The 20,937-nt window shown below is 40.1% G+C and overlaps 1 protein-coding gene across 4 annotated transcripts in view; it reads left to right on the forward strand.

Moving 5' to 3' along the window:
* NPNT (nephronectin) overlaps positions 1-20,937 on the forward strand; it is a 70,399-nt gene that overhangs the window by 42,548 nt on the left and 6,914 nt on the right. For all 4 annotated transcript variants that reach the window (XM_032461151.1, XM_006184622.3, XM_006184621.3 and 1 more), the window contains 5 exons: positions 299-433; positions 737-859; positions 2,224-2,613; positions 15,209-15,295; positions 15,782-15,880. In XM_032461151.1, the coding sequence (XP_032317042.1) occupies positions 299-433; positions 737-859; positions 2,224-2,613; positions 15,209-15,295; positions 15,782-15,880 (834 nt within the window). The remainder of the gene's footprint in view (positions 1-298; positions 434-736; positions 860-2,223; positions 2,614-15,208; positions 15,296-15,781; positions 15,881-20,937) is intronic.

A 20,937-nucleotide genomic window follows, 5' to 3' on the forward strand; every position in this document is an offset into this window, starting at 1 on the left:
GGGTTAAGGGAAATAGAATTGTCAAGGATGACTCATGACCCTAGTTGGAGCAACCAGGGGGATACAGGTGCCGTAAGTGCTGAGATACAGTGCAAGAGGAGGGCAGCTTGGGTTAGAAGATGAGCTGAAATCTGGAGGTACGCAGTTTATGTTGCCTGTCAGGGCGACCAGCTGGATAACATTTATGATGAGCCACTGTGTGCCAGGCAACCATTTGCAGACAATTGTTTATTTTAAAATTTACTCCACCTGAACATGCTGTTGCTCTTCCTAAGATACAGTTGACCCTTGTTTCTAGATATTGATGAATGTGCCACCGGAAGAGCCTCCTGCCCCAGATTCAGGCAGTGTGTCAACACTTTTGGGAGTTACATCTGCAAATGTCATAAAGGCTTCGACCTCATGTACATTGGAGGCAAATACCAATGTCACGGTAATAAACTCCAACCATTGCTTTGTGTTGTTTTTTCCTGCAGAGCGGAAAGGTCTCTTAATTATGGTGGTGACTGGGTTGTCAAGGGCAGGGGAGGGCACTGGCTTTAAATGAAACAAACAGAAGTGAAATTCAAACGCTAGTAGTTCTGGATGCACGTGGACTTTTTTCTTCTGATTATCTGCAGATTTTACATGGACCTACACATTGCAAAAAAAAATTTTTTTTTGAAATGGTGTATCTTTTTGTGCCATCATATTTATCTCGCACATAAACCTCTTCTTTTCCTCCTTCCTGATGCAGATATAGATGAATGCTCCCTTGGTCAGTATCAGTGCAGCAGCTTTGCCCGATGTTACAACGTACACGGGTCCTACAAGTGTAAATGTAAAGACGGATACCAGGGTGATGGACTGAATTGTGTGTGTGAGTAACGCTTGTCTCCCAGCTCTTAAATTCCAGCAGAAAGTACAAGATTGCACAAAGGCCATTACCAGGGAAGATAAGGAACAAGATTAATTATCAAAGACATATAATTTTCATACTAATACTAGTCTGTGCTTTCTACAAACAATAAAATCAGTTGCTCAGGTATTTTTAAAAATTAAAGACTCAGTAATACATTCTAATCTTAAAAGCATTTAGTTCCTTGACTAAAATCTCCCAGTAGCTTCCCTTTAGCTGGCAAGAAATTACTGAGCCCTCCCTGAGAACTTGATTTCGTTATAATCAGAAATAAATGTATGTTTGTCATTAGCATTAGGTTATAATGGTGGGATAATCTGAATGAATTCTACATTTTTGTTCCTGTTTTATGCCTCCAGTTCTACTATTAAAAAGTCATTTCCGTATTTTTCTACATTTTGAACTGTTCTGCTATTTAAATTTTTACAAGCTCTATTTGTTAGTAGATAAACATGAAAAAAAAAATACCCTCCAAGGTGAAAGTTTCACAGACCAAAGGCCATCATTGAGCATACATTTCATTGCAACAGTAGATAATTTTTTAAATTTCTGGAGTAAAATATTGACTGAAAGGCATGGGGCATAAAATCATGAAGGTTAAAGGATTTTGATGGGTCTTGTAGTCATACTGCCAGTCTAAAGTATATCATTCCAGAAAGATTAAATATTAATTCCTTTTGGTGAATGTGATCAAGGACAAAGCTTCCACAGATAGTCTTGGGGACCTGTGAAACTTCTTTTTACAAAGCAGTTGTATAAAATTAGCAAGGGGAAAGTAAACCAACTATAAAACAATATGTAGAACATTGAATGAAAATGTATGAATTCAATTTATATAAAGTGTGGAAGAGGGAAGAGTATTAAGTCTTTAGACGGTTTTCAACATGACTTTATAATATACATGTACCATGCAGACACTTAACATAGACTCTAAATATATGTTCCTCATATTTTAAAAAACTTAGAATGTCTCTGCATTTTAAAAAAAATCTCATTCTTGTCTTTTTCTACTATACAAATACTTGAAACTTTTTGTTTCAAATGGTACATATTCATTACAGCAATACTGGTCATTTTTGCATACATCCATAGGATGGATATATGTGTGTATGAATATATATGTATATATATATGTATATATTATATATACACACATATTTATTTTTTTGGAAAACGATATGACTTACAGTAGGGGAGTATTCTAAACGAGAAAAGTAAGCCTAGTTGGCATGAGGTATTCTGATATGTGTGTTTTTTACAATTTGATATTTTACTTTTTAAGGAGAGATGGTTACACACTAATTTAAATATATTTACTATTCTAGATATTCCAAAAGTCATGATTGAGCCTTCGGGTCCAATTCATGTACCAAGGGGAAATGGTACCATTTCAAAGGGTGATGGAGGACACAGTAATTGGATTCCTGATGTCAGAAGTACTAGGTGGCCTCTGAAGACACCATATATACCTCCTGTCATTACTAACAGGCCCACTTCTAAGCCAACAACAAGACCTACACCAGAGCCGATGCCACAGCCTACCCCACCTCCACCGCCACCCACAGAACCCGGAACACCTCCACCAGCAACAACCCCAGAAAGACCAACCAGCAGACTGACAACTGTAGCACCAGTTACCACTACCTCTCCAAGGGGGATTACAGTTGACAACAGAATACAGACAGAGCCTCAGAAACCCAGAGGAGACGTGTTTAGTAAGTTATAATTGTTGGCACATATTTTGAGGGTTTTTTTTCCCCAGTCTTACTGAGATGTAATTGACATATAGCACTGTATGAGTTTAAAGAGTACAGCATAATGGTTTAACTTACTGTGGTAATCATTTCATGATATGCGTAACTTTAGTTAACGTCCATCATCTCATATAGACACAAAATCAACGAAAGGGAAAAAATGTTTTTTCCTTGGAATGAGAAATCTTAGAATTTACTTGATTAACAACTTCCATGTGTCATACAGCAGTTTTAACTACAGTCATTAAAGTTGTACATTACATCCCTAGTTTATCCTATTTAATCTTATAACTAAAGTTGTACCTTTTGACCACTTTTATCCAGTTCCCCCTTCCCTCACTTCCTACCTCTAGTAACCACAAATATATCTCTTTTTCTGTAGGTTTGTTTTATTTTGTTTTAAGATTCTACATGTAAGTGAGGTCATATGGTATTTGCCTTTCTCTGTCTGGCTTATTTCACTTAGCATAATATCCTCAAGGTCCTTTCATGTTGTCTCAAATGGCAGGATTTTCTCATTTTTATGACTCAGTAGTATTCCCTATATATATGTGTGTGTGCATATACACATACATCTTCTTCATTAATTCATCTATCAGTGGACACGTAGGTTGTTTCAATGTCTTGGCTATTGTAAATAATGCTATGAACATGAGGGTGCAGATACCTCTTTGACTTATTTTTATTTCCTCTGGATATATTCCCAGAGCTAGTATTGCTGGATCATATGGTAGTTCTATTTTTAATTTTTTGAGGAAACTTCATACTGTTTACCATAGTGGCTGCACCAATTTACAATCCCACCAACAGTGCACAAGGGTTCCCTTATCTCCACATCCTCCCCAACACTTGTTATTTCTTGTCTTTTTGATAATGGCCATTCTAACTGGTGTGAGGTGATATCTTACTGTGGTTGTGACTTGCGTTTCCCTGATAATTAGTGATGATGAGCATCTTTTCATGTACCTATTGGCCATTTAGTATATCTTCTTTGGACAAATGTGTATTCAGGTCCTTTGTCCACTTTTAATTTGATTATTTGGTTTTTTGCTCTCAAGTGGTATGAGTTCTCTGTATATTTTAGATATTAACCCCTTGAAAGATATATGATTTGCAAATTTTTTTCCTATTCCATCGGTTGTCTTTTCACTTTGTTGATGGTTTCTTTTGCTGGCAGAAGCTTTTTAGTTTGATGTCATCTTATTTATTTTTTATTTTGTTGCTTGTGCTTTAGGTGTTGTAGCAAAAAAAAAATCATTGCCAAGACCCATGTCAAGGAGCTTTATTCCTGTGTTTCATTCTAGAGGTTTATGGTTTTGGGTCTTATGTTCCAGTCTTTAATTCATTTCAAGTTAACTTTTGTGAGTGGAGATCTAGATTCATTCCTTTGCATGTGACTGTCCAATTTTCCCAGCACCATTAATTGAAAAGACTGTCTTTCCTCCATTGAGTATTCCTGGCTCCCTTGTCAAATATTATTTGACCTTCCTTATGTGTTTGGGTTTATTTCTGGGCTCTTGATTCTGTTCCATTGGTCTATATGTCTGTTTTTATTGCCAGTACCATACTGTTTGATTACTGGGCCTTTATAGTGTAGCTTGAAATTAGGATGTATGGTGCCTCCTGCTTTGTTCTTTCTCAGGATTGCTTGGCTATTTGGGATCTTTTGTGTTAGCGTATTTTTAATTAGCTTTTTTATGATGGCATTTCAACCACAGGCCATGTCTTGAATAAGAATAAAATTCATAAAAAGAATTAGGTATACAGAGTGTAAGTCATACATCCCTATTGTTAAATACTATAAACAGCTATATATAAAAGTCAGCCAACTGGGCAAATAAGATTGTGAATTGAAATGGAAGGCATAGCAAAGTCATATAGTAGATCACAGCTCCTATCCAGTGTGAGATTTCTCCTGACATACTCAGATTTATTTGAAAACTCTCTGAGGTGGGGAACTTAATATAACGTGTGCCATTTTACTTTTAATCTAAGTGTTCATTCATTCAGTCAGTAAACCTTGTCAGCATGTTTTAGAATGCCAGGCCCTGTAGCAGGCATTGGGCTTACAAAGGTAAAACAGAAAAGCTTATAATCTGGTGGAAAAGACAGTTGCCCAGAAGATAACTGTGGGACTATGTTAGTGAAAGAGATTTGTGTGGCACACTGTGGGAGTAGAGCGAAGAGGTATCTAACCCATCTTTGGGCAGGGGCAGTTGTGGGGTGGAGAGGCTTCTTGAGTGAAAAAAAAGAAAGCATTATAGTTTATGGGAACAACACAACAAAGACACAAGGGTAAGAAGCAGCGTAGCATATGCAACAGATTGCCAGCAGGCTGGAGGGTTGAGCTAAGGATTGATGAGAAAACCTGAACAGCTACCCCTTGTATTTGCTGTAAACTGGTGGTTTGATCTAAACTGGAGTCAGGTTGAATTAAAGACTCCAGATTTTTAATCAGTGACTTGGTAAAGGGTGGTCCCACCAATGGAGTTAGAGGTAAAGAAGTTTTGAAGGAAGAAGAGATTTTTCCCTTACTACCAGACTGAAATTGGCAATTTTTCAACCTCTTCCTGAGCCTTTTAATGTGTTCTCTTGTTTAAAAGTCTCTCTTTCTTCCCATTATCCCTCTCTATCCCAACACACATGTGAATTAAAAATAACATTGAAGTTCACTAACAGAATTTAGCAGGCTCAAACTAGGGAGGCACGGAGTTCTGACGAAGTTTGAGAGCACTCATTCTAAGAGAGTGTGATCTTAAAGACGTGCCCTGGGAAAGAATTGCCTTGATCCTGCGCCAGGGCTGTTGCATGCCACAGATAGCACTGCTGCCTTTGGACACTCCTGCCAAAAATTAAATTCCACTCTCATTTCATCTTCAGCCGTGGCTGCTGGTTAATGTTAGCACGGATGAGGATATTCTGGACACTTCTTAATTTGCTGTCTGGCAATTATTGCATATGTTCCAAATAAGGGAGAAGTTCTAAGTTTTTAATTCAGAACAAATAACTGGTATTTATTCATTGTGAAAACAGAAAGGAACGTTAACATTCTTTTAGTTCAAGACCATTTATTCATCGAATATTTTCTTCGCTTCCAGTATAATCGTTTCTTAAGCCATCCTTATTCTCTGCTGATCGGACTTTGGCTCTCTTCATTTTATGAATTTTCAGGGAGTGTCAACTACAGCCACTGTTGGGCCATCTTCAAATAGCCCCACACTTCAGTTGTATTTTTCATTACATTGAAAGATATATATTGGTTTAATGGAAGAGGTTGTTAAACATTGCTTTTCTTTATAATGTGTGTGTGTCTATGTGTGTGTGCCCCCCAAGAAAAGACTGAAAAAAAATTATAACACAAATACATCTCTAGCCCAGACTTTTCCCCAAACTCTAGACTTACCTGCAGGTTTAAGCTCTCCAGCTGGATGAAGATACAGGTCTCAAACTCCATTTCTAATGGTCTCTGATCAACACCCCAAACACATTCTACCCACAGCTTTTCCCACCACAGGAGATGGCCCCTCCATCCTACCAATTTCTACGACCAAAGAACTTGGAGTCACCTTAAATTGCTATTCATACCCACATCCAGTGTATGCAGGAATCCTGTTAGCCCTGCCTTCACATCACATCTGAAGTGTGGCTACTGCTCAGTATCTCCAGTGCTGCCACTCTGGCCCCAGCCATCCTTCCCCTGGAGTACAGGTCCAGAATCCTGTATCCAGATGATACAGTTGTGGAATGCAGCATTTTTCAGATTTTAGAAAAGTAATAAGGTGAATATGCTGTATATGGCACACTGAAGCATATTAGTGTTTCTAGGAAACATATGAGTATTGACACTGACTTGGCTACTAACACTATTTAGGCTAGGTTTTGGATTTCAGCATTGTGGCTGAGGAACTGTGGACCTGGATTGCAGGAGCCTCCCAGCCAGTCTCCCTTCTTCGACCCTTGTCCCTCTTTGGTCTCTTCTCAACCCAGCAGCCATTCATATCTTAAATCTTAAATAAAACACCATCGTTCAAAGCTCTGCACTAGCACTCGCTTCCTTCAGTAAGGACTTATACCCTCCCAGCATCTTACAGAGCCCTAAATGATTGCATCTCCGAGCACGCTGGCCCTCTTTCACTTCATTCCAGCCTCCTCGCTGTTCCTCACACTTCTCCCATCTGAGGATTTTTGTTCCAACTGTTTCCTCTTTCTGGAACACTCTTCCCCCAGCTACTAGCTTATCTCACTTTCTCACCATATCATGCAAATCCCAACTTACCAGTGAGGCTGCCTCGACCCCCCTATTCAGTAATGTGACCTCTACCAACCACCACCACCATACCTGAGCTCACAGCTCTCTACAGTCTTTTTAAAATAGCATTCATCACCTTCTGTATACTACCTTGTTTACTTACATATAAGGTCTATTTTTGCCTCTTATTAGAATATACACCTTTGGAGGACAGAGATCTTTGTCTGTTTTGCTCATTGGTATATCTCAGGAACGTGGATTAATGCCTGGCACATAATAGGCAACTGAATACTATTGTGGAACATAGATGTGAATAAATAGATCAATCTCTCATACCATCTTAAAATAAAATAAATTATCATCATGTAATCACATTTTCCATCCAAAATCTAGTTTAATATAACACATTTAATCTAAGAATTTAAAAATATTCTTTCCTGATTGTTACTTATTTTTATAGTATAAGGGACTTTAAAAATTGTACTTCCACCCTATTTTTTCTCTTTCTCCCCTCCTTCCCTTCTTTATGGAAATTGGTATTCTATTCAGTGGATTATTAAATCTGAAAATTCAATATTAGTGAGAAGGGAAATGATGTTAATTTAGAGATAATGTTTCAATGTATATATTTCCTCGCTCCTGAAACTAACTCAGATAATTTTTCCATTATACTTTTAGTAATTGGAAGTTGGCCTTTGTGAAAGTACACAAGTTTTTTAATGTAAGAGAGATTTAAGAAGCCACCCCTTAGAACAGTGTTTCCTCTAGGAAGAAACAAAATACTATTGAAGCTGGAGTTTTTGTCCTTTCATTACTCCTGCAAAAAAAAAAGGTTCAAAACAGCAGAAAGTTATTTAAACTTCAAGTAAGTGGTCCAGATGGAATAGTTATAATAGCCTTTTTACATCAGAATCCCAGCTGAACCAGAGACCTAAGGTGCTCACTTAGATGGAGTTTCCTAATCCCTACCACACATCGACTGAATTGGACTTTCTAGGGAAACGCTGCTCAGCCTTGAGTGTGTGTATAAGTCACACAGGGACTTTGTTAAAATGAAAGCTTCAGTTCAGTGGGTCTAGGTTAGGACCTGAGATTCTGCATTTTCAACAAGCTCACAAGTAATATTGCTGATCTAACCACACTGAATAGTAGGGCTCTCAACCATAATGGCAGCTCCAATCCAGCAGAACTATGTCTTGAATGAGGGCAGAATTAGCCAGATTTGGATTGTTTAAAATGTAGCAATTGTGCCTAAAATGTAGCACATAACATCTGGGTCAGTTATAGAACATGATGTAATATGGATCAGATGCTCCTGTGAGTGGTGGCCACATCACAGAACCAGACTGATGGTTGCTGTGCTATTCTAGGTCATGCGAATATGCTGAAATTCCACGCGCCACCAGTGAGAGCAAAATTGTTTGCATTTTAGGGATTGCGTTTTGCTGCATACTGTCTGTAGGTTTTTTTCTCTCATTTCCCTTCTCCAGATTTTTACAGTCTGTGGCTGGTGTGATCACATTGTTCTTAGTTGTGGAATATCATCTCTTTTCTGATTCTGCGTGGTGATGAGTAAAAAGATTGTTTCTACTGAGGGGTGAAAAGGTCTTTAAACTAGTTTGCTTTCTAGTAAACAGTAAGGCCTAGAGAGACCCTGAGAAGATGCCTGACATCTCCCTGAAGATGAAATTTCAGCGAGTGTTCTGAAGGACTGCTAGTAGGTCAGGTTCTGATGCTGTGAATCCTGAAAGTTTTCAAGACTTTTTATTTATATTTTAATTGGATTCTATGATGACTGGTAAGGAGAAAAAAAAAAGTTCTCTCTGGAAGATATAAATTGAGTTCTTGGTGAATGTGACCACAGTCAGAAATCAGGTATTTTGTGAAGTTGTATGCACATTTGTCTACAGAGCTGTAATGAAGAGTATCGTGCTCATAGCCGCTCTGTGATTTGGGGTATGTTACCAGATCTTCCTGTGCCTTTGTTTCCTCATCCGTAAGTAGGCATAACAACAGTATCTCCCTTGTTGGGCTGCTATGAAAATTAGGTGAGGGAATGTTTGTAAAACTCTAACCATAGTGCTGGGCATATAATGAGAACTCAATACACAATAGCTATACTCTTCTGTGATGATGTAGCAACCATATTTATATGGTAATGATAACACTTCTTACTTAAAAACATAGCCCTATTTTGTGTTCTAGTTTTGAGTTTATATTTTTCTGATGCTTTTTATTATGCTTTATTACAATTTTAATGTTCACAACATTTTAAATGTTATTTTTGGCTAACCAGATCCTTTCAAAACAAATTGTTTTGCAAGTGTGAGCTATCAGGGGAGCAGAGAAAACTGAAAATAGCAAACTGTAACCTTATAGATCCTTTACTTACGACCAAATAATTGGAATGGTCTATTTTGTTTAGGTGTTTGTGGTACCTAATTGAACAGCTGTGATGTTAAAACAGAGACGGTATCACCTCAAATTCTTTACCATGCAAATAGTGATAACAGCCTTTTCAGAGGTGAATCTATCTAGGTGGGAAACTTACATGATGTGTCTAATAAATACCAGAAATAAAAGCTTCCTTTCTTCCTTTGAAGTGACTCCTTTGGCTGAGTGCATTGCTGCCTATCCCCCACAGCAGGTGGGCTTCTGGGCCTCCCCAGGTGTGTGCGCTGCCCTCATCCAAGCAGCAAGCAGCCCTGTCAGGGGGCTCGCTGTGGCACCACCTGCCTTCTGTGCCAGTGCTCAGACTCAGTCCTGACAGCGCCTAACCTTCCTGGCTTCCTTTGGCTTAGAAGAGGGCAAGGGAACAAAACCGCTCTGGTGGTAAAACCTGGGGGTCTTTAGAGACGGCAGAGTGGGGATGAAAGACAGGGGCTCTAAGAGGTAGTCCCTTGCCGCTCTCCCCCTCCTCTCCTCTTCCCTCTCCTTCCTTCCTTCTCTCCCTCCTCGTTCCCTGTCAGAGATCTCTCTAGATCTGGAAGAGCTGAGTCATCACTGTTATGGTCGCACTCAGATAAGAGCCATCTTTTAGATACTCTATTCTCCTGGGATTGCTCCAGGCAGTGCTTCAAGTCGTTCTGAAACTTCATTAGAGGAGAAATAGGGGAGTCAAAAAACTTGGGCTCATTTTTGAGTAGCTGTGTCCACCTTTCCCCAGACACTTGACTTTACCAAGTTCTGCTCTTTACTCTCAGCCCAAAGGAGTCTTTTCAACTTTCTAGATTTTTCCTATGCAGTGAAAGCTTTGGCAAACAAGGATTTTTTCTGTGGAGCCCAGCAACACTTAGCTTTTTGCAAGTAATCAGTAGATGGCTAAGAATGTTCTCTGATGTACTTAAGGAAATTTCCAGTCTTTTCCGATCTTTGGAAATCTCTGGAATCTCTTTTCCAATCTTTTTATTTACTTTTCTGGTGATTTAAAGCCATAATGCATGTGTTCCTTATCTGGAGAGGGAAAGAAAGGGGCAGGGGAGGGTGGGGACGGGGAGAAAGGGAGGAGGGGAGGAGGAGAGAAAGGCAAGAGACGGCTTCTTAAAACCCTTGTCATTCACCCCCACTCTGTCATCCCTAAAGATCCCCAGGTTTTGCCACGGGAAAGAGCCTTCAGGATATTGGGAAAGCTACATATGTACCATTCTCGTCAGATGAACTAAACCCCTAAGCAGAGAAAGAATTTAAGACAGTGTTATCTTTAATCTTTTAGTCCTACAACAAATGCCAGAACTGGCCTGGGTAATGTCAGGGGAGCCACCCTAGAACAGAAACAGAATTTGCAAACCTACCTTTAATAAACTGTGCTTACATTTTGCTCTAGTAGTTGCTCTTTGGAAGAGGTCTGGCAGTGGGAGGTGTGTATGATAATATTTACAGGTACTTCACTGTGCTGACTTGTAATGCTTCTTGGTAAAAATAAGCAGTTGACTCTTTGGGAAACCTCATTTATGGATGCAGGTTATATATTAATATACCCCTTGGGAAAATATATTTACTAGAAAGCGCTGGGCGAGAGTTCCTTTTAAGAAGTTTCCTGCTTATCTGTGCGGCTCCTCACAGGCTGCAGGGCTCTCGGGGTTCCCCGGCCCTTAGGAACGTCCTGGGCCCCTAAGCCCCGTGCGGCCACGTGTTCATCCGGCTGCCTGCTTGCTTTGGTGCCCATACTCTCCCTTCGTCTCAGTTCATGCAGAAGGTTGTAAGACGCAATGGGAGAGAAGTTTATTTTGGTGGGTGAAGCATTGACCAATGATAGGAAAATTTCTAGAAAATAAATCTTTTAAAGAGTATATGAACATTCTTTAGTTTATGTTAATTTTGGTCATAACTGCCCCTGGACATCCTCTCCCCTCTCCCTGTTTGTTCTCTATGCTACAGCCAGAATGGTGTACCTGACCTGGGTGCTCCTCTGTTAAAATTTCTGAGGCTTCTAGTTTTCACCAGAGTTAGGAACACAACCTTTACAGAGCTTTAAAAGGCCTGGCAGAGTCTGCCTGCCTCTCCTGCACCCTGCCTCTCGCCCTGTGCGCTCTGCACCTATAATGATGTTAGTTCACCCCGTTCATTCTCTAGGGCACTAGCTCGCAGTAACTCATCCTTCACGTCGTAGTGGAAGGATCGCCTTTCAGAGATTTTCATGCATGTGTCCCCTAGGCTATTCCCTCCCCCCAACCCCCGCCCCGTGCCCTGTCCCTCACCTAAATCTCACATAGCATCCTCTGCTTCTCCTTTAAATCATTTGTTCCGTGGGAGACTGTTAGATGTCTGTCTTTACCTCTAGAATGTGGATCCCATGAAAGTGGCTGTCTCATTGTGGTTTTGATTTGCATTTCCCTGATGATTACTGATGTTGAATACCTTTTCATATACCTGTTAGCCATTAGTATATCTTTTTTTATAAAAAATGTTTATTCAGATCTTCTCATTTTTTTAACAGATTGTTTATTATTCTTTTTTGCTACTCAGTTGTATCAAGAGTATTAACCCCTTTATCAGATCATACGATTTACAAATATTTTCTCCAATTCAGTAATTTGGCTTTTTGTTTTGTTAATGGTCTCCTTTGGTGTGCAAAGGCTTTTTAGTCTGATGGAATCCCCCTTTTGTTTTTGTTGCCTGGGCTTTTGGTGTCAGATCCAAAAAAACCATCACTAAGACTGCTGTCAAGGAGCCTACTGCCTCTGTTTCCTTCTAGGAGTTTTATGGTCTCAGGTCTCAACATTTCGAGTCTTCAGTCCATTCTGAATTAATTTCTGTGTGTGTGGAGTAAGATAGCGGTCAGTTTCATCCTTTTGCATGTGGCTGTCCAGCTTTTCTAACAATATTTACTGAGAAGACTCTCCTTTCCCCATTGTATATTCTTGGTTCTTTTGTCATAAATTAATTGATTACATAAGTGTGTATTTCCTCTGACTGTTTTTTCTAGTCTGTTTTTTGTTTGTTCACTTTTCTTGTGCGTAGTTGAAATCATGCTACTTGAATGATTTTTTTCCCTGCTACTTATTTCACTTACTATTCCAGGGAGCAGGTAGGGGATTTTCTCTTGACACTTCAGTGGGATGCTCTCCCCCACCCATTCTGCTATGTGTGAGGAAGGAGAGTTAGTTCAGTAACTGGGCAGAGCCACAGACTGGAGCTCACAAACCTGTAAGAACTCAGAGCTGCTGAGCATTTCAGGTCTCTAAATCCCTTGGAATGTTTCCCAGTGAAGTGATGAAGGTGTGCCTGGTCATCTGCTGCTAAATCAAATGGTTCTTGGAAACCAAGTGCCTAAAATACTCATGAACCATCTGGCGTTTTGCAAGTTGTTAGTTGGCAAATTCCTTGGGTTTCTGTTTTCCAAATGTGTGTTCTCATCGCTTCCTTTCAACCTCATCCCATCCTGCTTTCTTCATTTCTCAGCATCCTCCAGACCCGGGGAACTCCTTTCTCCAGAGGTTCGGAGCACTTTCTTTGTGCTTGCTGCCTGAAGCAGCCTCTCCTCCCCGACTCCAGCACTTTGCTTTTTGCCTGGAAGGTTCCATGCTTTTCCCCTCTCAGTCTGAATGGCGCTTCTTCAGAGAAGACCTCCCTGATCTCCCTCTTTAAGACAGGCCCTGTGCCAGCAAACCTTTGTACCCACCCTGCCCCTCTACACCAAGACTCTATTTACCATTTAACCATCCTTCATCTGGAAAAAAGGGGGCTGACAAAGTGTCCTAATGCCCCTAAAATAGGGCACTGTAAGACTTGAGCTATTCCAATCCAGAGATAATTTGTGTAAGTTACCCCAAGAGAAGGGAGTAAAAAAGTGATTGTTCTTTAGGTTTGGGGTTTTGTTTTTTTCTTTTAAACTTTCTCTTCGTCATGAGAAATGAAGCATGCTTGCCTGCAACTTTATATTTCTAATGAATAAGAGGCAGTCTACCCCTCAGAGGCCCAAATGGGAAAAGGAGAGCTGGAATTAGATGTGATGGTTGTCAGTTATCTGGGTGTAAAAGAGAGTGGCCAGTTGCCTCCCCCAGGGCACCTGTGATCAGGAAGCGTCCCCAGATCTCGTCCACTGACCAGCTTTTCTTCCCTTGTCTCAGGCTGTGTGTATGTGTAAATGTGAGTGGCAGGGGTAGCGGGAGGTGGTAGGAGAAGAAGGGGCATCACTGTTCGGACTTTGGAAACAAAAAGGAAAGAAATTTTAAAGTAGTAAGCTAAAAATAAATCAGTGCAAATACTATAGGATTGTTACCTAATGTAAAAAATTCTTGCTAAAAATAATTGGAACATGGTTGAAAAGGAACCCTTTTGGCCAATGTCTGTTCCTTGGTGTTCCACATCTTTTACTCCCTGCCTTATAAAAATAGAGCTAATTAAGTTCTGGCAAAGAAAAGGGAGGATTCCCTGGTCATGGGCCAAGAATTCCCCTCCCCACCAGCAACATTTTCACACACTCCCCACCTCCAACCCAGTCACTCTCCCTGACATCATCTGGTGTTTTTCCGTCCTAGCCCACATCAGAATTTAGAGGTGTGGTGTTCACGGGACCAGGTCCTTGCTGGTCTTGTTCACGCTTTCACCCTCTCTCCTCGGGACCTACCCCAGCACTTGGTGTAGGGTGGCAATCAGATCTGCTTTGAATGAGTAACTAACTGTAGATTCATGTGAATCCATTTTCTTTTAAAGTGTATTCTAAAGCTCTGTGCCACTTGTTTCATTTGAGGAAAAGGGTTGACAAAGTACATGGGTTTCTGACAAGCTCTTCCCACTTGTTTAGTAAACACTTAGTGAGTGCCTGTCACTAGGTCAGGCGCTGGAAACGCCCCATGAATAAGGCATGACTGATGCCCTCTGAGACCTTGCAGGCCAGCAGAGGGACAGACACACATACGTGTAAGTAACTGTAATTCTTTATGAATGAGTGTAAGAGGCATGTAAACATGAGCCTTGGAAGTGGGGAAGAATTTAATTCGCCTGGAACATGAACATTTCTGCCCTGGGAGTGCTATTTATGCTGAGCCTTGAATGGGGAGAGGAAGTTTAGCAGGTTAATTAGCAGGAACAAGAGCATCCCAAGCTGGGGATGGGGTCAGAGATGTGAAAAATGAATGGCATGTTTGGACAGTCCTGTGTGTTTTGGGGGTTGGATTGTGAAGGCTGTGTCTAGGAGTTTGGATTTGATTTTTTTTTTTAAGCTTTTATTTATTTATTTAGTTCTTTGTTGTTGTTGTTAATGGAGGTACAGGGAATTGAACCCAGGACCTTGTGCATGCTAAGCATGTGCTCTGCCACTGAGCTCTACACCCACCTGGATCTGACTGTAAAGGAGCCAGGGAACCTGCTTGAGCCCCAAGAGGCTATGGTAGGAAATACAGCTTAGAGTGTGACAGGGACAGACAAGAGTTCACTGGAGAGGGTGGATGCTGTGGTTAGAAAATTGAACTATTCACTGCAATTGCAGCATTTTTCCAATAAAACAGCCTCAGAGTTCATAATGTATCTTCCATAGAAACACATTTTAGAATTTCATAGAGATATCTTGCTAGAAATTGGAAGCTGTTTAAAAATGTATTTTCCAGATAGAATTTTGAATGTATTTTATGTTGAATTTTAGAAACTTTTGAAAATCATTTTTAAAAAATTTTACCCAGATAAATGTTACAGTGTACATCTCTGCAGAACAAACTTCATGAATTTTCATGTGAACTGTAATTGAATGTTTTGGATTCTTCCAAGATGAGTGAAATGCCTAGGTCTTGCCCCTGCCCCACTGTTAAAGGCAATGCCTTGTTGTCAATACCTCATCACAGCAAAACAAAACTCCTCTCTCTCTTGCAGTCCCACGGCAGCCTTCAAATGACTTGTTTGAAATATTTGAAATTGAAAGAGGAGTCAGTGCAGATGATGAAGCAAAGGATGATCCAGGTAGATACCTGCATTCGTAGTGCCGTTTTAATGACATTTTATTTTTTCCCTTTATTTCATGAAAAAAACTTTGTAGATTGTTTGATTACAGCTGGGAAAATTATACATTTTTTTACAACTTAATTTCCTCTATAGTTAAGTCAGTTGAGGAAAAATGGTGACTCATCACTATATTCTTTTTTTAAAAAAAATATTAAAGCAGCATTTAAACTGAGGAGGAAATCATATTGTATAAGTGATGATGTAACAAGGTCATCATTTGGCACCATTCATGTGTTCTGTTATTACAGCTGAGCACATGTGCACAATTGTGCTGAGAGAAGGTATTGTGATTTCCTTCTGACCTCACGGAGGTGTTCTGGCAGGATAGCTGAGTGTGGATAGGAGAGAGCACTTGCTGTACAGACAGCTCTGGTTCACAAATTCATTTTTGTTGTTAGCTGTCGGGTCAATGGTCTACTTATCTTTCTGGTCACTTCCTTGCAGGTGTTTTGATACACAGTTGTAATTTTGACCATGGGCTTTGTGGATGGATCCGGGAAAAAGACAGTGACCTGCACTGGGAACCAGTGAGGGATCCAGCAGGTAAGACCATTCATCTCACCCAACATATTTCAGTTGGAGCCCATCTGAGGCCCCCAGTTCTGCTGATCAGGTATACTGGGACACAGCTCTATGTCGACTTAATAAGAGGGTAAAGACAGCTTGTCCAGCATCCATCTTCCATTTTTTCAGGGAAAACTGAATTTGTTAGCTATCAATTAGAATTATAAGATGACAAGCAGTTTATTAAAAGTCCAGCTAATTTCTTTCAAAAAAAAAAACTTTGGTGAACATAAAATGTATAGATTCATCCTAACATATAATCTTCAAGTTATTTGCAGTGCCCCATTCCCAGGTGTCGAAGAAGTAATACAGTAGGACAGCAGCCATCACAGTAGCCCCTTGTTTTCTCGATGATGTCGTTTTTATTTTTTTAAGATGCAGTCAGTAGAAGGAGACAGTGGAAATTTCTGTGAGATTGTGAATCTCTCTGAAAAAAACCAGTCTGATTTGGATGCTGGAGAAATTAGTTACAAATTACCACCACTTATTCCACACGAGAATGTTATTAGAGAGGTAGATTTAAATATAGGCCCTTGGAAAATTAACAGACTTAAATTGCACACATCCTATTAATCCAAAGTTTTCAGGGCTTTTAAGACATTTTATTGTCTTGTTTCAGGAAGCAAAGCTACATACTGCTGTTGGTTTGTTTTTTTTTTCCCTCCCTTTAGTAGTTAAATCTTTTATGGGTGAGGCCAACTTAATGGACAGCTGAGGAGTTTGGTTTCTTTTTTTTTTGCCTTTCTATACTCCTGATTCTAGACTCAAGGATGAAAGATACAAGACATGAAGAAGAAGTATGTTACTTGTTTCAAAAGCCTAGTTCCTAAGTGCCATCCCAGGCACAGCGAGCACAGAGCACGTACAGTTAACCTGAGAGAGGATGTGCTCTAAGCCAGTTCTTCTCAACTTCCCGGGCGCGTACAGACCAGCCGGGGCCTTGTTGAAATGGACATCTTGATGTGTTTCTCACACGTTCCTGGGGGATAATTTTGGTATTACTCCCTGATGCACATTTTGAGTAGCAAGGTATTAAAGGATTAGTGCAAAAATGTATTTATTAGATCCCCTAAGATTGAACTGTTAGAGATATTAAAAAATGAAAATGGGAGGTAAGCTTTTAAAAAATGAATATCCAATAAATTCAAATGGGGTTTTAGATTTCTTTGAGCTAGAAAATGATTTTTCACGCCACACACACGCCGGGACAGTCCCTCTCATTCTCACTTTCGTGTTTACCTTCTCACTTACTTAAAATTAACTCCGAGCAGGACATTATTATAAATGTCACCGATATCTGTGAATAGTTGTTTAATAGCTACTATAGTTATGACTCATTCATTATCTCAGTTTTATTTAATCTTCTTATTCACCCTGTGAAACAGGTAATACTGTTTTCATTTCACAAAGGCCCAGAACTTACATCAGCTTCCTGAGGCCGCACAGCTAAAGAATGGACTTCGCGTCCAGGCCTCTCTGTGCTGCCCGCGCAGCCACCTTGGCGGTTCAATACCCAGACAGCTGCAGCCTTATTCTGGAGTTTTCCGCACTCACCATCTGGCCCCCACGTCCGGGGGCGGTGTGCACGATCCGATTAGCAGATCTCAGGCCTGTGGAGTTGAGTGACGGCTGACCTGGAGCAGCTCACTAGGGGAGGGAGGTCCTGTAGCAACCCTGTGTAATGCAGTGGGGAATAATGTTCCTGGTCATAATGAATCATTCTTTCAGGTGAGGCACACTGGGGAGAGTGACTCATGCTAAGCTCAGAAGAATTCATTGCACTTCTATGTGGACAGTCTATGTAAAACAATTGATTTTTAGAATTTAAATACCATTTTTTAGTACTTTTCAACACTTTTTATTATTCATCACATATGTAAATGTTGAAATTTGTTGTGACCCCAAATCCACTTGCCCTCTGATAGAAAAATGAGAAGAGGACTGGCAATTAGAATGGTTGACAAAAAAAGGTTTGAAATGGTCGTCTGGCTGTGATAATACAGAACAAGCTGAAAGGAAGTGGTGGCTGCTTGGGTGATAGGGCAGCTCCTGGTGATTGGCTCTGGCTCCCAGGATGCTCTTCTGGGGTTGCTCCAGGTCTTTACTAACAACTTGGATGAACTGGATATTGGAGGCATACTAACCAGTCTGCGGATGACTTAAGGCAGAGGAGACAGTGGCTGTGTGTGCTGATACAGCCAGCAACCAGAAGATTAGATCAGTAGGTCACACTTAACAGGCTGAAATCTAATGGGGATGAATACAAGGTGTAGCTCGTGGTCTAGAAACCACCTACACAACCGTGGGAGGTCAAAGATGTGATTCAGCAGTTAAGTGTGAAAGACTTCAGCATTTTAGTGGGTCATGAAATCAACCCTGTGTTGTTGCAGCCAAAAAGTTGGGACATTTAAATAGAAATAGATATGTTTTTCAAGAATGGAAAATACCCTTTGGGGTGTTCTTTACTGTCTGAGAAGAATAAAAGTAATTATAGGCACTAGGAATAAAATGCTCTGGCTGGAGAGGTATCTCAAAGCCTGTAGAAAACGAGTGAGGACCCCAGCAGTTTCAACCTGGAGAAGAAATATTGGAGCAGGGCAGCTTTTCAGATGCATGGCCAACAAATCTATCTCAGTTGTTCTGTCACTACCAGGGGATGAGAAGTTGGTTCAGTAGGTGAAAACTACAGGGGGATGGATTTTTGTCACTCTTAGAACATCTCCATAGAGCTGTCTAGAGAGAAATCAGGCTGATAGAGGAGCACGGGGCTCGGTGGAGCCGTTTGACTGGACGACATGACAAGGTGCTGTTTTGAGAATTAGACAAAAGTCAGATTAAAAGATCTCTTACACTGGCTCTGGGAGCCTATGATTCAGAATGAAATGTCCCAGGTAATCCGAGGAGATCAGGCAGCAGGGTTCTGGCTTAGAAAATGGGTGGAAAGACCAAATATGGCAGAGAGTTGGAAGAAGGGATAGGAGGAGGGGCACAGCATAGCATATGTCAAGGTGGAACTGCAGGTGAGCTTTTTAGAATATGTCAGGAAATTCTAACCATATACAGATTCTAACACATACAGATGGGAAGTGCTGATGAAGCTTACTTTTCCGTGCCTGTTTTTCTTCTAGGGAGTTCAGGTGGGGTTGTGTATGTGTATCACATATGAAGGCCAGGGAAGACTATAAGCCATGTAATAAATTATTTTTGCATATTATTCTAGTGACCAAACTAATTGCTTGTTTCTCTCTAGATTATACCATTTGTAAAGGAACCTATGTTTGGATTTCCACGATTCTGATTGATTTTTATGTTGTGCATTTCTTATCTAAGATCCAGATTTGCAAATATTCTTATATGCTAATACCTCTAAGAAAACTCTCAGTTAAACAAACTTACAATTTTGAGAAACAAGTGCATTTGCTCTCCCTCCTTCCTGGTGCTCGTTAGGTTTTGTTTATCATCACATTCAGTCTTGAACTTAATTGTGAGAAGGTGAAATTAATCCATCCTCTAGGGAATGGAAAGTTGTGCTGCAGACAGATGTGGTGTGTGCTACAGGCTTACAACTGTGGCCCTGAACACACGCCCTTCTCCTGCAGCTTCGAGGCCAAAGTTGAGACCCTTTTCCTGGAACCCTAATCCCTGGGGATCAAGAGTTAAAGGCAACTGACTCAGCACTCTTTCTGCTACCCATAGCCACAAGCAATTCATTTAAATATAAGACAAGTATGCCAGCATGTACCTACAAGTATGTCCACTGCAGCATTAAAATACATCACTTTCGAATACATGTAAATGGACAAATAAATCAACAGGGAAAATGAAAGCTCCCTCCCAACCCTGGCTCCCAGTCATCCTACCCGGATGCAACCAGCTTCTTGGTTATCTTTCTGGAGTTAGATTTTTCCACACACCAGCCCCCCCTTCAGTACCTTCTGTCACTTAACCACATTATCTTAAGAGTTAATGTGAGTGTGGACTCTGAAGCCAGGATGCCTGGGCTGAAACCCGGCACCACCACTGATGAGCTTTGATCTCGAGCAGGTTTACTTAAATGGGGTAATCAGTAGTGTCTACATATGTAAAGCATTTAAAGCAGTCCTGGGCCCAGAGTTACCATCAGAATAGTATTAGTTATTGTGGTTGAAGACTGCCGTGTATCAGTATGCGCAGAACACCCTCATTCTTACTAATGGCAGTTAGTTACTCCCTCACTCCTTCCATGTGTTTAACCTGCCGTCCACTGAGGAACATTTCAGTTGTTTCCAGTCTTCTGGTAGTTCATACAATGCTGTAGTAAGTAACTTTGTACAGATGTCATTTCATGTACGTTTGAATGTATCGTTAGGATAAATTTCTACATGTAAATTTTCTGGGTCAAAGGGAATTTGCAGTTTGAATTTGGGTAGATTTTACTAAAATGCCCTTCAAAAGGAGTGAAGCAGTTTATGCTCACACCAACAATATTTAGAACCATCCCTAACACAGATCTTTTTTTTCTTCATCTTTGTCAAGCTTATAGGTGACAAGGCATCTCACTTTTAATTTGCATTTCTTTCAGTGAGAAAAGTTAACCATCTTTTCATTTATTTAAGTCTTTATTTTCCTGTGATGCCCTTTATTTTTCCTTTGTGTTCTTATTCTTGATTTGTAAAAGGTCCTTATGTAAAAAGGAAACTCAGCCTTTTTTGACGTTGCCGATATTTAATTTTTTGCTTATCTTAATATTTTATGATATTTTTATCTTAAGATGAACATTTAGAAGCAACTTAAATGTTCTTCAATAAGAAATTGGCCAAATTATTGATACACTTGCATCTATGAAAAATATTTGTTGACATAAAAAATGGCTGTAATATAACTTGCTTTTTTCATTGAATATAAAAGCTGCAAAAACGTTCATATTCATGTGCATTTGTGTGCATGTATTTACATAAGAATATAAGAAAAGTCCAGAAGTCAAAATGTTAGTATCTCTCTTCGGGTTTAGCATTATGTTTAAATTTTCTTTATGCTCTTATAGATATATTTTCTGC

The sequence above is a fragment of the Camelus ferus genome, chromosome 2, assembly GCF_009834535.1.
Source record: "Camelus ferus isolate YT-003-E chromosome 2, BCGSAC_Cfer_1.0, whole genome shotgun sequence".
In the NCBI taxonomy this organism is placed as follows: domain Eukaryota; kingdom Metazoa; phylum Chordata; class Mammalia; order Artiodactyla; family Camelidae; genus Camelus; species Camelus ferus.